This window comes from Brassica napus, chromosome A7 (genome assembly GCF_020379485.1).
Source record: "Brassica napus cultivar Da-Ae chromosome A7, Da-Ae, whole genome shotgun sequence".
NCBI lineage: Eukaryota > Viridiplantae > Streptophyta > Magnoliopsida > Brassicales > Brassicaceae > Brassica > Brassica napus.
In genome coordinates this window covers 17346942-17362627 of record NC_063440.1, presented here as the reverse complement: position 1 = coordinate 17362627, position 15686 = coordinate 17346942, and the positions used below count along the sequence as shown (strand labels likewise).

General features: G+C 38.2%; 4 protein-coding genes across 6 annotated transcripts; all 4 read left to right on the top strand.

The window, feature by feature from the left end:
• The first annotated feature begins 1202 nt into the window (after positions 1-1202).
• LOC106352921 (stomatal closure-related actin-binding protein 3) lies at positions 1203-4470 on the top strand. 2 transcript variants are annotated; one of them, XM_013792576.3, is made up of 12 exons: positions 1203-1461; positions 1693-2001; positions 2085-2306; positions 2416-2562; positions 2648-2716; positions 2787-2870; positions 2967-3150; positions 3237-3353; positions 3437-3495; positions 3587-3718; positions 3831-3980; positions 4062-4470. In XM_013792576.3, exons 2-12 carry the CDS (start codon positions 1717-1719, stop codon positions 4086-4088), a joined length of 1476 nt encoding a protein of 491 aa, XP_013648030.2. In that variant the 5' UTR covers positions 1203-1461; positions 1693-1716; the 3' UTR covers positions 4089-4470. The 2 variants fall into 2 exon arrangements, with proteins under 2 accessions (XP_013648030.2, XP_048592994.1); XM_048737037.1 differs by having other exon boundaries at positions 1205-1461; positions 1555-2001.
• A 399-nt stretch (positions 4471-4869) lies between these two features.
• On the top strand, positions 4870-6655 carry LOC106352919 (quinone oxidoreductase-like protein 2 homolog). Its single transcript, XM_013792574.3, has 6 exons — positions 4870-5296; positions 5384-5492; positions 5562-5653; positions 5860-6118; positions 6188-6331; positions 6409-6655. Exons 1-6 carry the CDS (start codon positions 4950-4952, stop codon positions 6502-6504), a joined length of 1047 nt encoding a protein of 348 aa, XP_013648028.2. The 5' UTR covers positions 4870-4949; the 3' UTR covers positions 6505-6655.
• A 239-nt stretch (positions 6656-6894) lies between these two features.
• LOC106352920 (putative thioredoxin H10) lies at positions 6895-8341 on the top strand. Its single transcript, XM_048737038.1, has 5 exons — positions 6895-7281; positions 7378-7521; positions 7618-7740; positions 7824-8073; positions 8150-8341. Exons 1-4 carry the CDS (start codon positions 7243-7245, stop codon positions 7971-7973), a joined length of 456 nt encoding a protein of 151 aa, XP_048592995.1. The 5' UTR covers positions 6895-7242; the 3' UTR covers positions 7974-8073; positions 8150-8341.
• Positions 8342-8661: 320 nt separating this feature from the next.
• On the top strand, positions 8662-13630 carry LOC106352918. 2 transcript variants are annotated; one of them, XM_048737036.1, is made up of 4 exons: positions 8662-9080; positions 9176-9347; positions 9441-10340; positions 10392-13630. In XM_048737036.1, the coding sequence occupies exons 1-4, from the start codon at positions 8964-8966 to the stop codon at positions 13490-13492; spliced, it is 4290 nt and encodes a 1429-aa protein (XP_048592993.1). In that variant the 5' UTR covers positions 8662-8963; the 3' UTR covers positions 13493-13630. The 2 variants fall into 2 exon arrangements, with proteins under 2 accessions (XP_048592993.1, XP_013648026.2); XM_013792572.3 differs by having other exon boundaries at positions 9441-13630.
• The last annotated feature ends 2056 nt before the right edge of the window (positions 13631-15686 follow it).

Genomic DNA, 15686 nt, shown 5'->3' with positions numbered 1-15686 from the left:
TATTATTTATTTTGGAATTCAATTAAGGAAATTTCTTAATATTAAAGTCTTTGTTGATTCTAGATATAGTCCCCACTCCTGTGTTTCAAAAAAAAAAAGTCCCCACTCCAACAGGTCTTAATGATAATGTCCAGTTGTTAGTTATTATTTTTTGTTTTTGTCTAAACATGATTATATGCGGTGATGGAATATCGAATTTACATAATCCATTAGACCACGAAGTAGATAACTATGAACCTAACTAATTATTTTATCCGTTAAATCCTAATTACCAAATGAAATATGCATTTTTAACAAAATCACTAGCGTACAAGCAAGCGATTACCATACCTTGATATGCCACAATATTTAACGAAGTAATGCTCAACTCTGGTTTTGACTAATAAAAGCACCCCTAACTCTGGACGTAAATATCATTTTTCTTAATTTGAAATTAATTCGAAAACGATTTTAACTTCCATTGATTAGTTACTTATAGGTAAGTCGTAATGTTGACGGTGTCTCTTTAGGGGGAAACTAATCGAGTTTTGACATTTCAACTAATACAATTAGATTCCACCAAATGTAGTACTCATGACTACACGCCAAATGTTTAAAAAGTGTCACACCACTATCCAAAATGTTTGCAATAATGTTTGCAACTCTCTTTTACTGATTTTCTAATAAGTTTTGTAATTTCGGATGTGCTTTTCATATTGGTTAGGTAAGAGACTGAGATCTCTTAAAATTAGTAATGGATTAAAATGTATAGTATTAATACATCAACTCGGATATATAAGCTTTTGTTTTTTGTTTGTTTTTAGATTGTTTGCTTAAGCTTTGGTAATAATAATGGTGGTTAAGGAATCATAATTTAGATCCAAACCCCAAAGCAAACTAGAAAACGCAAAATCAATAATAATGTGAAAGAAAAAGAGAAAAGTTACAAAAGAAAGAAAGAAAAAAAAATTGAAGAAGGCAAAGGATCGGGCCCCACCGCAACGAATCACATAACTCGCGCCAAAGCGTATGGTTCAAACGCCATGTACAGCGCGTCATCCAACCAAACAGAGACCAGACCAGGACACTGTCAACAAATAATAGTTTCTTTTTTTTCCTTGCACTCTTTGGGTTTTTAACGATGATGGCGTGAAAGAGAGATAGAGATGTATACACATATATAGAGGGAGAGAGTAAGCAGTACTGGCGAGGAGAGAGACTACAAGCATTTTTGGCTAGGAGAGAGAGAGAAGATTCAGAGGAACAAAAGTGTTTTTTTTTTCTTCTCTGCATTTTACACTTATCATGTCGTCTTTGACGCTTTTGTAAAAGTTAAAAAGAGATAAAGATACCCAACGACGAAGACTAGAGACAGAGAGACCCAATTCTCTTTATTCTTCTTCTTCTTCTTATTATTATTATTCTTCTTCTTGTTTCTGTCTTCCTAAAGATACTCTCTGTTTCCGAGTCTCCAAGATATCCGTAAGCTCAGTTTCTTCTTGTTTCTGTCTTTCATTTCTATTTGATTTTGGTCGTATAGTCTCCAACATAACATTTCTTTTCTATCCTTTATAGTTTCCACATGTGTTCGTCTGTTCGATGCTCTGTCTCTTTCTCACTTAGTGTAAACATGTTGGAATGCAGTAGTCTCTGCGAAAAGAGAATGTTACTGAGAGTGATTTTCTCTTTTGTTTCTTCTTCTTGCTAAAACAGATAAAGAAAGATCCTGTAAAAAAGATGACGAAAGTGTGTCCTGAAACCGAAGAAAAGACATTACAAGAACCAGTTCTTACAGTATCAACGGATGTGAGCTTTGCTTCTAACCATTTCCCAACGTACAAGTTAGGACCTGATAATGAGATAGTAGATGAACCTAAGGAAGATCAGAAAGGTCCATCAGTGAAAGAAACAGTCGAGGAAGAGAGCCAACTGTTGTCTGATCAGCACAAGCGTCTTTCAGTGCGTGACCTCGCTAGTAAATTTGACAAGAAGTTGGCTGCAGCTGTTAGTTTGGCTGATGAGGTTCTTACACATCTCTCTGTTCTGTTTTCTCATAACATTTTTTCTCTCCTTTTTTTTTTGCTGAGTTTTGTGTAATGTTTTAGGCAAAGCTAAAAGAGGTGGCTTCTTTGGAGGGACATGTTATGTTGAAGAAGCTAAGAGATGCTTTGGAATACATGAGAGGACGCACGGATGGGCAGAACAAGGAAGATGTGGAGAAAGCTATCTCCATGGTTGAAGCTCTAGCTGTGAAGTTAACTCAGAATGAAGGTGAACTAATTCAAGAAAAGTTTGAAGTGAAGAAACTTGGAAACTTCCTCAAGCAGGTCTCGCCTCAACGCTATTATTGAATCCAGTTATTTATCATCAATTGGTTTTACGTTGGAAGTCCATGAAACTAATGGTTCTGACTCAGTCTTGTTATCATGATGTCAGACTTCAGAAGATGCAAAGAAACTAGTAAACCATGAAAAGTCATTTGCATGCGCTGAGATCGAAAGTGCGAGAGCCGTTGTGCTTAGACTTGGAGAGGCATTTGAAGAACAGGAGCGAAGCTCTAAAGCCTCTAGAGCTCAGGGACCGGTTAGTTTCATAGTTTCTTTTGTATTATGTTCTGATATAGTAACGTTTAAAACTTCCTAATTAACATATGTTTTGATTACAAAAGGATGTTGAGAAAATGGTTGAGGAGGTTCAGGAAGCTAGACAGATCAAACGCATGCATCACCCAACAAAGGTACTACTACATCATTTTCATAACTGATGGGTAAGACTAAAACTTATACTCTTTGTGTATTATAATGCAGGTGATGGGCATGCAACATGAGCTTCATGGTTTAAGAAGTCGAATCCAAGAGAAGTATATGAACTCTGTTAGACTTCATCAAGAGGTATTTTTATATTAGGATTCAACATAGTTGAAGTTAATTCGTTATTTGCTTACTTCTTTGTTCTTTCCTTTGACAACAACCATCATACATCTCAAGATAGCAACAATCAAAAGAGCTGAAGAATCCAAGTCTTGTCCATTTGTTCTAGAAAGCACACAAAGTCTCGGCTCTTGCTTAAAAATCCGTGTCAATGCTCCAGATAATGCTATAGATCTTTCCAACTGTTCGATCCAGTGGTACCGTGCAGCATGTGAAACTAGCCGAAGGGAAGCTATATCTGGTACTTGGACCTATCTGTTTGCTTCATCATTTGTTTTTTTTTAGTAAATGGAGTTTAGTTTTGAGCAGTTCATATCTTTCTCATAGGTGCAAACCAAGTAGTATATGCTCCAGAACCATTTGATGTTGGGAGGATCTTACAGGCAGACATTCTTTCAAATGGACACAAAGTCACAGTTACAACCAATGGTCCAATTAATCCTGGTTGGTATTACAAAAACCATAGACGTTTACAAACATTTTAAGTTGACAATAAGTGAATGTATGTATGGCGTATTGAGTTGCAGAGGCTGGCTTGCAATCCCGAATAGATTCTTTGATGAAAAAATCCAACAGTGAATTCAGCGTATGTTATACAACACTCTTCTTGTTTACTTTGAAAAGAGTTGCATGGAGTTTATGCTCTAGTAAGCTGAACATTTTCAACTCTGTTTCAGGTGGTTATATCACAGATGAATGGACAAGACTATGCATCCCGATCTCATGTCTTCACTGTTGGAAAGACGAGGATAAAGCTGTCTCGAGGATGGATCACAAAGGCGAGAGAAATATACTCAACATCCATGCAGGTATTTAGTGACTCTTTTCTTCATTCTATTTCACTAAAACATGTCTTTGAAAAATTCAATGAAAATTTCTTACAAATGTAAATGGTTTTGTTTTGGTATATTAATCATTCAGCTCTGTGGAGTTAGAGGCAATATTAAGGCTCCGGCCAAAGCGTTGTTCTGGCAGCCAAGAAAGAGTCTAACTTTCACACTAACCTTTGAGTCAGAACAAGAACGTAACACAGCCGTAGCCCTTGCTCGAAAATACGCTTTTGATTGCAATGTAAGCAAAACTATCCTTGAAATGCTATTTTTAGACTTTGAAATCACTGTGGTTACATAACAGGCTTACTTAAATCTGCAGGTTACATTGCTTGGCCCAGATGATTAAACAAATGGTGAACAAGACATTGTCATTAACCAACCACCTGATTTTTTTTTTGTTATTGTGTGTGTTGTTTGTTTGTTTTTTTTTTGTTTCACACTGTGGCTCAAAGAAGGAAGGTGCAAGTTTGGATTCTCACTGTTGCTGCACAGAGTTTTATTATAGGCAGCAGATTTCATTTTTTTTTTTGTTTCCTTTTTGTCAGATCATCTGTTTGATATGGCTTCCATGTCTGATTTTGTTTTGGTTTGTTTAGTTGATTTCCATTATTTTTTTTCTGATGTTTAGGATGCAACATTGTTAATCAGATTATGAGTGTGAGATCAGAAATCTACAGCGGATTGTAACTATTACAAGCATATGAGAATTTCCTAACTCCATTATCAAATATGTTACTGTATGAAGTAATCAACACAGAGCCATAACGATCATAAAAGACTAAAGTAAGCCGACTCCAATATGTGTAAAATATATGTATTGTACATGTCTTTGATAGTAACGTAAAAGAATTCGATAACAATTACTAGAGAAGTTATTCATTCAATTACTGAGTGGAATGGTGGCATGATCAATTTAGTGAAACCATACTCTCTTTATAGTGTATACGCAAGTCCATGGAACATACAAACTCCACTTGGCTGCTTCTGATCGGCTTTCAATTTCAGAAGACAAAAGCACTTGCATAGATAGTCAAAACAACTAAAAGACAGAGAGAGGGAGATGAACAATGGTTTAAGTGGAACGACGTCGTTTGGGAATGATGTCATTATGTCTACTCAGAAAATAGATAAGATATTTAGATATCCAACAACCATTGAAGACAGAACAACTAAGAGACAGAGGAAGATCGTGTAAGGAAGATCAACAATGGAGGCTTTGGTTTGCCGGAAACTAGGAGATCCGACGGCGACGGAGCCAGGGAGTCCAGAATCTCCGGTGGAAGTGAGCAAAAACTACCCGATCCCGCCTCTAACCTCCGATACAGCGGTGAGAGTCAAAGTCACAGCAACGAGCTTGAACTTCGCGAATTACCTTCAGATTCTCGGAAAGTACCAGGAGAAACCTCCGTTGCCTTTCATCCCCGGCTCCGACTACTCCGGGATCGTCGACGCCATCGGTCCATCCGTCACCAAATTCCGCGTCGGTGATCGCGTCTGCTCCTTCGCCGCTCTCGGTTCCTACGCTCAGTTCATCGTCGCCGACCAGTCTCTCCTGTTCGTTACTAGATCAACACAAACACTCTCTCTATCTTGTTTTAGTTTGAATCATGATGGTTGCCGGTTGGTGTTGTGTTGTTTCAGGTTCCTTGTACCGGAAGGATGCGACATGATCGCTGCAGCTGCACTTCCTGTTGCCTTTGGGACTTCTCATGTTGCTCTTGTCCATAGAGCTCGTTTAACCTCTGGTCAGGTATATGTTTGATTCAGTTTCTTTCTTGCTTGATGATCCCACTGAGAAACTCTGTTGGTTTTGATGCAGGTCTTGATGGTTCTTGGCGCTGCTGGTGGTGTTGGCCTTGCAGCTGTTCAAATCGGGAAGATTTGTGGAGCCATTGTCATTGCAGTTGCTAGGTAGGCGCATGCTGGTTCATGGACGTGCACTAAGATTTAGGAGACCATAAACATTTTTAATCTTAATAAAAACAAAATTGGGGCTCATTAAAATTTGGGGCTAAAACAATGTTTCATCTGGTTCTGTCCAGTATAGGCTCTGACTTTGGTTCTTGTTTTGGGGTTTATTATATTTTATTTGATTAGAATTTTTTTTGTTTTGCCAGAGGGAGTGAGAAGATTCAGCTGTTGAAGTCAATGGGAGTGGATCATGTTGTTGATTTAGGCAGTGAGAATGTTATTACAAGCGTCAAAGAGTTCGTCAAGACAAGAAAGCTTAAAGGAGTTGATGTTCTGTATGATCCTGTCGGAGGGAAACTCACCAAGGACTCCATGAAAGTTCTCAACTGGGGAGCTCAGATTCTTGTGATTGGTTTCGCAAGCGGTGAAGTACCTCTCATTCCCGCTAACATAGCCCTTGTTAAGGTAAATACAATGATTGTCTTGTAGATAGAGAATCAAATCTTCTAAGTTTGTAACACAACTTGGTGGCAGAACTGGACGGTGCATGGTCTTTATTGGGGCAGCTACAAAATCCACCAACCCAATGTTCTTGATGATTCCATCAGAGAGTTACTGTCATGGCTTGCCAGAGGAGTGATCACCATGCACATCTCTCATACCTATAGCCTCTCCCAGGTTAAAACTCAATTCATTATTCATGATATTAAAATACAAAACACATGTGAATAAAACACTTATTGTTTGAATTACAGGCCAATCTTGCATTTGGGGCCATCAAAGACAGGAAAGTAATAGGAAAAGTGATGATTGCTCTCGACCACAAGGCTACTCTGTCTTCAAAACTATAGAGACTCTCTGTAGCCACAGCATCGAACCGATTCTGTGTCTCTAAGTTTATTATGTAATAATGTAGTTTACCACATCCTGTTTGAATTTAATAATCATAACTTTGTTTGGATTCTGTAGAAATCTCCTTTTCTTTTTGCAGTATGTTACCTATTTTGGCTTGAGGGAAGATAAAGGTTCTGTATTTCCGGTTAGTACCGGTTTAAGCATAAAAGAAACCAGTACATATTCCAAAGACTCAAGGCTGTAATGAGACTATCATATATCTATGTTGTCCTTTTACAAAATTAGCAAATCAGTTATTATGGTTCATCAAGACCACCTGTATCATCAAGAAGATATAGTTTTCCATTCGAAGAACCCAAAGAAAAAACGTTTTCATTTTGATTTTATCCAATGTTCTTGTGATTTGACTCCCTCCTTTTCTGAATTCTTCATGTTTTTCTTTCAATCTTCAACAGAAAAATTCATATTGTGTCCTTGCATCTCCTCCCTTTAGAATGAAACTGTTCTGAATACAAGAACGCAATTAATTATAAGCTGGAAGAAGGTCAATTCTCTCCCTAAGCCTCTTCGTTTTGTGATATACCTAGATTAGGTCAAGGGCACAAGTCTACTATTTTTGTTATGAGATGTGTCATTTGAATTTACCATTTGGTTTTGTTTGATCACGTTTTGATATAGGGAGTGAATGTTGAGCCAATGAGAAGCAAATCTTGATTTGATTGTGTAAAAAGTTGATGGGAAACCGCTGTGCAAGAACTCCTTGTTGTAGAAAGGTAATGATTAAATATTGTGTTCTTTGTTAGCTACATCTTGAGTTTGAGTCTTGTAGCCATTGGATGTTTAACAGAAGACTCCTTTTATGTTTACAGTTATGGTCATGTATATGCTGCAGCAGCAACAAGGACGAGGCTCAAGCCAGAAGCCAACATGGGTTCAAAGGAAAGGTCCATCCGGTAACCAAAATCGAGAAATGGGAAGAAAAGATCACAGAAGCTAACAACAATGGCATGATTGTAAGCTTCCTTCTTCAAAACATGTTTGCATTTTCTTACGACTCTTCCTCTTATTCTATCTGTGTAACTAACTTAATCATTCGATAAACCAAACAGCTTGTGGTGTACTTCAGCGCACCGTGGTGTGTACCGTGTAAAAAGATAGAACCAGTATTCAAAAAACTTGCTTCTATATACCCTTCAATGATATTTGTAACCATTGATGTCGAAGAACTCGCTGTAAGTGTAAACCTAAAACTCTTGTGATTTTTGAGATAAGTTATAGGATTTGAGGTTGAAATTGGTGAAAATGAAAAAAACAGGAGTTTAGTGATGAATGGAATGTAGAAGCTACACCAACTATAGTGTTCCTTAAAGATGGGAGACAAATGGATAAGCTTGTTGGTGCTGAAACCTCAGAGCTTCAGAAGAAAACAGCTGCTGCTGCAGATCTCTTACTCAAAAAACCATAAAATCTTAACCAACAGAAGAGAAACAGAGTTAGGTTTTCTTCCGTTGTCTGTCACAAATTTGTTCAGAGGAAGTGATTTCAAGAAGTTACTTGCGGATGAAGTAAGTGTCATTGAGATTTTTTTTTAATCCTTCAAGATCTTCATTTGGTAAGATTATGTTCTTTTTAATGTTTCAGACAAAACATGGAGATGATGGAGAAGCGTTTGGTGCGGAAGGTTTATATAGCAGCCATGTCTTCTCTAGTTCTCATTTGTGAAAATGCATTTGTTTCTCTTTTATATAATATTCTCAAATGGTTATCATGTTCCCAACAGTAAAAGAAAACCTTCTAGTACATATTTGTTTAAAATTCTTCATTGATTTTTAGACGTGGATTATATTCTATTTGAAAACCTGAACAAAGTGTCAAACACGGTAGTAGAATGAAAGATTTTTCCATAGAAATGTGTTGCTAATGCTGCTAGTCACAATTAAACGTTAGAAAGAGTTTAGCGTATTATTGAAGCTCAAAATGGATCGGTCATCAACACTATTCTTTATGTTGGCAAATTACAAAGATGCACGTTGAATTATTTTTAAGTTTATAAACAAACAATTTTCTTTTTGTAAAGAAAGATCCAATCTATTATAAATACAAAAGAATATAAAGACAATAATAAAGTTGCTGTTTATTGGCGATCTCCAAAGTTGACTTTTCAGAACCAGTCGTTAAGAATTAGGAACTGGACCAAAACTTTTGTCTCTCCATCAATGCAACTCTCAGATCTTAATTTTCCATAAGTAAAAGAAATAAATAAACAAGTACAAGTCTGTTGAACCATCATCACCTTGACCATTATACAATTTGATTTTTTTTTTATTCTAGTTCATGTGCCTGATCTGATTCATATAGTAATAATATCTCCTTGCTTGCTTGAAAGATCATCATCAACAGAAAGGCTTTGTACCCTGAAGAGAAAAAAAAAATCATTCATCAAAGATAAGTCACCATGATGAAGAAGAAGAAACACAGCAGATCCCAATCTTCTTCCAAGAAAACTATTGAACCATCCCCAGATTCTTCACCTTCACCTTCACCTAGGCTCCTCTCCATTTTTCGTTCTAAGGTGACTTCTCTCTCTTCTCTCTTTGGCTTTTGATTCTTCCTATTACCGATTCTCTGGTTCTGGATTTGAGCTGTTGTGCATGTTTATTTTTGTAGTTGGTAAGTGGTAAAGACTTGAAGCATATGTTCAGAGGCATGAAGACCAAAACTGCACCTGGACTGTCTTCTCAGTCTAGAATCGTGAGATGTCCCAAGTGCCACAAGCTTCTCCAAGAACCTATAGATGCCACTATTTACAAATGCAGTGGATGCAACTCCATTCTCCAAGGTACAATAGCCTTCTTTAACTCCCCCATAACCCATACTCATGTTCACAATAGCTTAGTGTTCTCTGTTTCTTGTGCTCTTTCTTTACATGTAGCAAAACGTTGGGACCTGGAAAGCAATGGCGACTCTATTCCAGAGGCCCTCCTTTATTCTCAAAACCGTAGTTTAAGTACACAGTTAGAATCTGCAGAAGCTGGTAGTAAAACTCCAATGAGGAGCACTCACCGGGAGTACAAGCATGAGACATCTGATGTCCATAGAGAATGGATGAGAAGGGCTGATGAGTTCAGCGTGACCGGTGACTCTGATGCTTTTGCTTCAGCAAGAAGCTCTCCTTATAACTCACGCAGCAATGCCTCGGAGTGGACACAGCATGAGAGGAGATATCAGGTTCCTTTCTATCCAGCTAGTCCTTCTCCTTCTTCTGCGTATGAGTATGGCTACAATAGTCCCTTTCACGGGTCTCAAGCTTCTGCATCCGAGAAGTCTTATTATCATCATCATCAACCAAACCAATTCAAGCAAAAGGAGAGAGAAGGCTGGTTTCAAGAATCTTCTGCTAGTGCTTCACCAATTCGTTTCCCTGGTGAGACATCTAATAAAAACTACTATCCCTCGTCTTCTCAGTATCATAATCTCTACGAACCCAGGAGCTCTGTGTACTCTGAGCGTAGTTATCAAGCGCCACTTCGTTCCACATACTCTGAGCATTCCAAGAGTGTGACAAGTCGTGAGAAGAGATCTCAAAGGGACAAAAAGAAGGATGTTAGAAAGAAGAAGCCGGTGGTGAAACGCTATGTGCTTCCTTCAGCGGGTGGAGCGCCGTTTGCAACTTGTTCCTACTGCTTAGAACTTCTCCAGCTTCCTCAGGTGTCTCTCCATGGAAAACATAAGGGATATCAAGTGAGATGTGGCAGTTGTTCCGGTGTACTTAACTTGTCTGTTCGAGAGAAAGCAGTTAGTAATCATCAGGATTCAGCTTCAGAAGGTCATGATGAAAGTCATATGTCCTGCTCAGACAATGATGATGTGATCTTGAGACGGAATGTGGAAAGTTTTGAGGATAATGAGAGTAAAGAAGACACAAGGAGCATGTCAAGCACATTATTAGATTCGAAACTTGAGGCGTTGCAGCCTTCACTGAACCAGAAGTTGAGGGAACAACAATCTGCATCAAGTGAGAGTATCGGAGACACTTCAAGAAAGCATCTAGAGCAATCTGAGGAGGGTTGTTCAGAGAAGTCAACCGAGTTGTATGACAACATTTCTGAAAGAGTCAGTTGTGATGTAGAGGAGGTTGGATTATATGAGAAGAATGAAACTCTTAAAGTGATGTTTGGAGATGGATCAGGTGAGTCCTTAGAGGTTCCAGTATACAAGAAGGAAAGAATGAGTGATTCAAGTATAGACGCTGAGAGAGTTGCAGATAAACCGGTATCTCATAGTGAGGAAACACGTGTACTGTCTGAGAATACTGGAGACAATCAAGAGTTTGGTTGGGTGGAGACTCAAGAACATGAAGAATATGGAGGTGAAGGTAAATGGGGAGACAAACCGGGGTTGGTTTTGGAGAAATCTCAGTGCATTGGAGATTCAACCTGTGACAGCAGCTCAAGAAATGGTGAAATATATGAGGATACAACGGTCAAGGAAGATACAAAGCACACATCAGCTGCACCACAGTTTCCCATAATATCTTTGGTGAACGAGAACCAGATGTTTATAGAATATACTGATCAATCAGGTGAGGCTACAGTAACAACATCCAGGATCCATGAGGAGCAGTCCAAGTATGAGTATGACAACTTAAGCAAAAGACAAGAGTTGGATCAGAGCATTAGTGAGAGAGTCAGGTATGAGGTAGAGGAGTCTAGATACGAGACAAATGAAGCTCTTGAGTCTGACAAGGTGAGCGAAGATGGATCTGTTGTTTCTCTCACGAAGGCGAGTGAAACATTCAAAACAAGCATAGAAGGCGAGAGCGTAGAAGATTCCTATGAAAGACTCGAGTATGCAGGCGAAAGAACATGGGAAGAGACTCTGCAAGATAGAGCGGGTTTGCATTTGGAGGAGTATGAAAGCAACTATGAGAATTACAGCAAACCATTTGAATGGACTTCAGAAGGAGCTCCAACATTTCATGTGCGTGAGTATGAGTCAAAGCTAGGGATGATAAATGAACCAGAAGAGGAGGCTGATGGAAGATTGGAATCCAGTTCAAGGGGTTCCTTCAGTGACCATGAAAGTTCAGAAGAGAGTGCTGTATTTCAGGAACCTCAAGATGCTAAATATGAGTATGAGATACCAAGCGAAAGACAAGAGTTGAGCAACACCGTTTTTGACACAGAAAGGCATGAGGATAGATACGAGATAAATGAAACGTTTGAGCCAGCCGAGATTGTCGGAGATGGATCTGTTGCTTCTCTTGAGAAGGCGAGTGAAACAAACATAGGCGAGAGAGGTGAAGAGAGGTCGGTATCTCATCATCAAATGGATACTGAAAACGAAGATCTAGAGGCAATGCAAGATGGAGCTGAGTTCCATTTGGAGGAGTATCATAACAATCCACATGAATGGACTTCAGAAAGAGCTCCAACATTTCGTCTGGATGAGTATGAGCTAGGAACAATGTCTGCATCGGAAGAGGATGCGAATGGAAGATCATCCAGTTCAACAGATTCCACCAGTGACCATGAAAGTTCAAATGAGAAAGCTGTGGCTCATGAGAAGCCTTCTCTGATGGATGAGAACAAATTGGAAGAGCTAAGAGTTTCTCTAATGGTGGAAGATGGGCCATCATTGCACTTGGAGAAGTACGGAAATGATTCAACGAAACTGGAAGATACAGTTGAATGGACAGAAAGAGCTCCGACATTTCGTCTGCATGACTCTGAGCTAGGGACAATGCTTGAACCAGAAGAGCATGCTGATGGAGGATCGGAATCCAGTTCAACTGGTTCCTTTAATAACCATGTAAGTTCAAAGTTGAGAGCTGACTTCCACGAGGAGGAGGAGGAGCTACAACTACACGCAATGACAGAAGATAGGGTGGCATTGGACTTGGAGAAGGGTGAAAACGGATCAATAAAATTGGAAGAGACATTTGAATGGACTTCAGAAAGAGCTCCAACGTTTCGTCTGCATGACTCTGAGCTACTGACAAGGCTTGAACCAGACGAGGATGCTGATGGAAGATCAGAATCTAGTTCAAGGGGTACCTTCAACGACCATGTAATTTCAAAAGAAAGAGAGATGTATCATGAGGAGGAGCCCAGGCTGGTGATTCATAGCAGAACCAAAGTGGAACAAGTAGACCAAGTGGAAAAAGATACAGTACTGAATGAGACATTTGAGTGGACTTCAGAGATAGCTTTAACGTTTAGTCACCGTCAATATGAGCTAGGGACAATGCTTGAACCGGACGAAGATGCATCAGAATCTAGCTTAAGGGGTTCCTTCAATGACCATGGAGTTTCAAAAGAAAGAGCTGTCAGTCACAAGGATGAGCCTTGGCTGGTGGATGATTATGAAACCAAAGCGCTTAAAGCAAGCGTAATGGCAGATAACGAACCACCACTGCACTTGGAGAAGTGTGAAAATGAAAAAGTGGTACTGAACCAGACACTTGAACCAAGGGATGATTTATTCAAGCTCAGTCATGATGACACACTTGAGCAAGAGAGGATAGCGTTTCATTTGGAGAAGTCTCAAGACAAGCAAGTGAATCTAAGGCAGACCTTTAAACAACAAGGCGACACTGAACACAACATACCAGCATCTGAAGGCCACGAATCCCCAAGTAAAATGGCCGAAGTAGACAGTGAAGCTGAAGAGGATATGTTGGGACACCATTTAGAGCATCTGCAGATAGAGAATGAGAGGTCAGGACTAACCTCTGAACCATATTCTCATTTCTTTAACACAACGGACCCCTCTGAGATTGTGGGTCTGCGTCTTGCGTTATATGAAACCCAAACTTCACCTCTCAGTTCACCAATGCACACACCCATGGGTTCCCCACTGCACATCCTGATGCGTTCTCCGATTGCTTCACCAATGCGTACCCACATAGTTTCACCAATGCGTTCTCCCATCAACTCATCAGGATCACTCTCTGATGTATTGTTCTTCGGCAAGAAAGCTTGAGGGCAGTACTACAGAGAATCATTCCCCATACTTTCAAGACTGTACCTGCAATGCAAAACAGTGTATACATTGTTTCATTTTTGTTTGCAAGTGTCTGGATTATATGTACAGTTTTCAACAAGCTTTTTTTTTTATATAGAGCTGTGCTCTTCATTTACTTAAAAATGATACATGGTTACAGATTCCATCTGAAGAAAGTAAAAGACAAAAAATGAAAAAAAATGATGATTTACCAGGAGCTGTTACGATTCAATACATAAACATTCCATTCAGAGAAATCACACATGCAGCACCTAACAAAGCTAACACAATCGAAATAACAAAGATCAGTGAAAAAGGTCTGACTTTTCTGTAAATAGAAATCAGTAACTGCGGTATAACTCAACATATAAAAAAGTCCAGATCATATGACTGACCAATAAGAAAGCTGCTCTAAATTGATATATATATATATATCCACTAAGACATAACTAAGGCCAATTTTATTATCAGTTTGGTGCAAGTTTGAGAGGAGAAGAATAAAGTAAATTTTGTTTATGAAACCTGAACTGGAACAGAACACGTTTAATCCACATGATATTCTAAAAATATAGCTAATGACTTCTCTCCTGTTATTATCTTCAAAGAGAAGGAAAACAGAACAATCAACATGAAACTTCCATGAGTAGTGTATACTAACTTATTATCTTACTCTGGGAAAAAAAAAGAGAGAGAGTAAACTTTCAATCTTTAAGCAAGTATTTACAACCGTGACATGTTACTTACTTACTTACTTGTCCCCTACTTCTAGTTTCTCGAGAAATGTCTTCCTTATCCAATCAAAACGGATGTATCCATAAAGAACTACGTGACAGAAAATTAAAGAAGAACCTGAGTTTTAGGACTAACCAGTTCAAAACAGAATGTGATTCCCAATTACTCGATGTACACTAGTGCTTATTTTCTTACTTAATTAATTCCAAAAATGTTACTTAAAAAGTTCGCAACTTTGAATACGCCCAAAGACATGTGTTCATAATCCCATCCAAAAGAGTCATTCCATAGTCATTCCACGCAGACATCTGGTTCTTGAGAGTTTGAGCATCGTTGCATTTTCTCCTGCCTTGCTATAATCAAATTTTGACGATTCGTTTGTCATTTGTCTTTTACACTTTGTGCCATCTTACATATAAACAACTGAACAACGTGCCGTTTTCAGACAGTATACTTTTTTTCTTCCCCGGCCACCTTGTTTCTCAAGGATAATCCAATTTTTTATTCTAATCTCATGTATTTTGCCAAAGTTTAATTGGAAAATTCAGGGAAGTCTCTTAAAAAATCTACGCAAATATACAAACCAAGCAAAGATCATTCTGATCGTTTAAAACAAACATGATTAGTCCAAACAATATCATATGAGACGTTACATCTTCACGGGGTAAGGCCAAACTACTACTCATTTGTAGGGTTTAGGATTTGATCATCAAACAAAAATCCAAAACCCATTGTGTTTCCCGTTGTCTAATTTACCTTCAAACTGTACAATAATCTATGATTACAAAGTGTAGTTTGGGAGTATCTTCAACTTCCCTAATTGCAACAATGCCTACTTTACAAGTCTAGTTTATTTTTAATACAAGTCTAGTTTGGGAGTATTTAGAATATCTTCAACGTTCCCTAATGCATGCCCAGCATTAATTCGTTATGTGCACTAATTGATGTTCAGAAATCAGGACCATGCTCACATACATATATGGTCGTACTTGTTTCTACGTGACTCGAAAGACTCCTAAAATTCTCTTTTGGTCTTTATGAGACCACAATATTTGCTAAGCATTTGAATGAAACTGATATTAAGCCACATAAAAAAAAAGTCTAAGATTATGTTATTAGAGAAGACAATCAAATTGGGGTTTATAGCAAAATTTGATTAATATGCTTATATGCATATACTTATAATGATAATATGTGAATATTATTTGGCATGCAGTTTTTAGGGATCTTTCCTCTCTTATGATATATTGGAAAATACTTTGTTTATGAAAATAAAATAAAATAAAATATAAAGCTTCTTCTTTTTGTTCTTGCATTAAAATAAAGCTCTCATGAACTATTTCAATTTCTGTCTTGTATCATTCTTTAGTCTTTTCTCAATAAATCTCTTATGAGATAAATTTATCTTGTTTTGAATCTGTTTAAAACTGAAAGTGAAATT

Excerpts from the sequence above, each read along its gene's own strand:
- LOC106352919 (XM_013792574.3), top strand. The coding sequence starts at position 4,950 with ATGGAGGCTTTGGTTTGCCGGAAACTAGGAGATCCGACGGCGACGGAG. Across the intron at positions 5,654-5,859 it reads ATTGTCATTGCAGTTGCTAG|AGGGAGTGAGAAGATTCAGC; the intron begins GTAGGCGCATGC and ends TTGTTTTGCCAG. Across the intron at positions 6,119-6,187 it reads CTAACATAGCCCTTGTTAAG|AACTGGACGGTGCATGGTCT; the intron begins GTAAATACAATG and ends ACTTGGTGGCAG.
- LOC106352920 (XM_048737038.1), top strand. The coding sequence starts at position 7,243 with ATGGGAAACCGCTGTGCAAGAACTCCTTGTTGTAGAAAG. Across the intron at positions 7,282-7,377 it reads GAACTCCTTGTTGTAGAAAG|TTATGGTCATGTATATGCTG; the intron begins GTAATGATTAAA and ends TTATGTTTACAG. Across the intron at positions 7,741-7,823 it reads TTGATGTCGAAGAACTCGCT|GAGTTTAGTGATGAATGGAA; the intron begins GTAAGTGTAAAC and ends TGAAAAAAACAG.
- LOC106352921 (XM_013792576.3), top strand. The coding sequence starts at position 1,717 with ATGACGAAAGTGTGTCCTGAAACCGAAGAAAAGACATTACAAGAACCA. Across the intron at positions 2,563-2,647 it reads CCTCTAGAGCTCAGGGACCG|GATGTTGAGAAAATGGTTGA; the intron begins GTTAGTTTCATA and ends TGATTACAAAAG. Across the intron at positions 2,871-2,966 it reads CTGTTAGACTTCATCAAGAG|ATAGCAACAATCAAAAGAGC; the intron begins GTATTTTTATAT and ends ATACATCTCAAG.
- LOC106352918 (XM_013792572.3), top strand. The coding sequence starts at position 8,964 with ATGATGAAGAAGAAGAAACACAGCAGATCCCAATCTTCTTCCAAGAAA. Across the intron at positions 9,081-9,175 it reads TCTCCATTTTTCGTTCTAAG|TTGGTAAGTGGTAAAGACTT; the intron begins GTGACTTCTCTC and ends TTATTTTTGTAG. Across the intron at positions 9,348-9,440 it reads ATGCAACTCCATTCTCCAAG|CAAAACGTTGGGACCTGGAA; the intron begins GTACAATAGCCT and ends CTTTACATGTAG.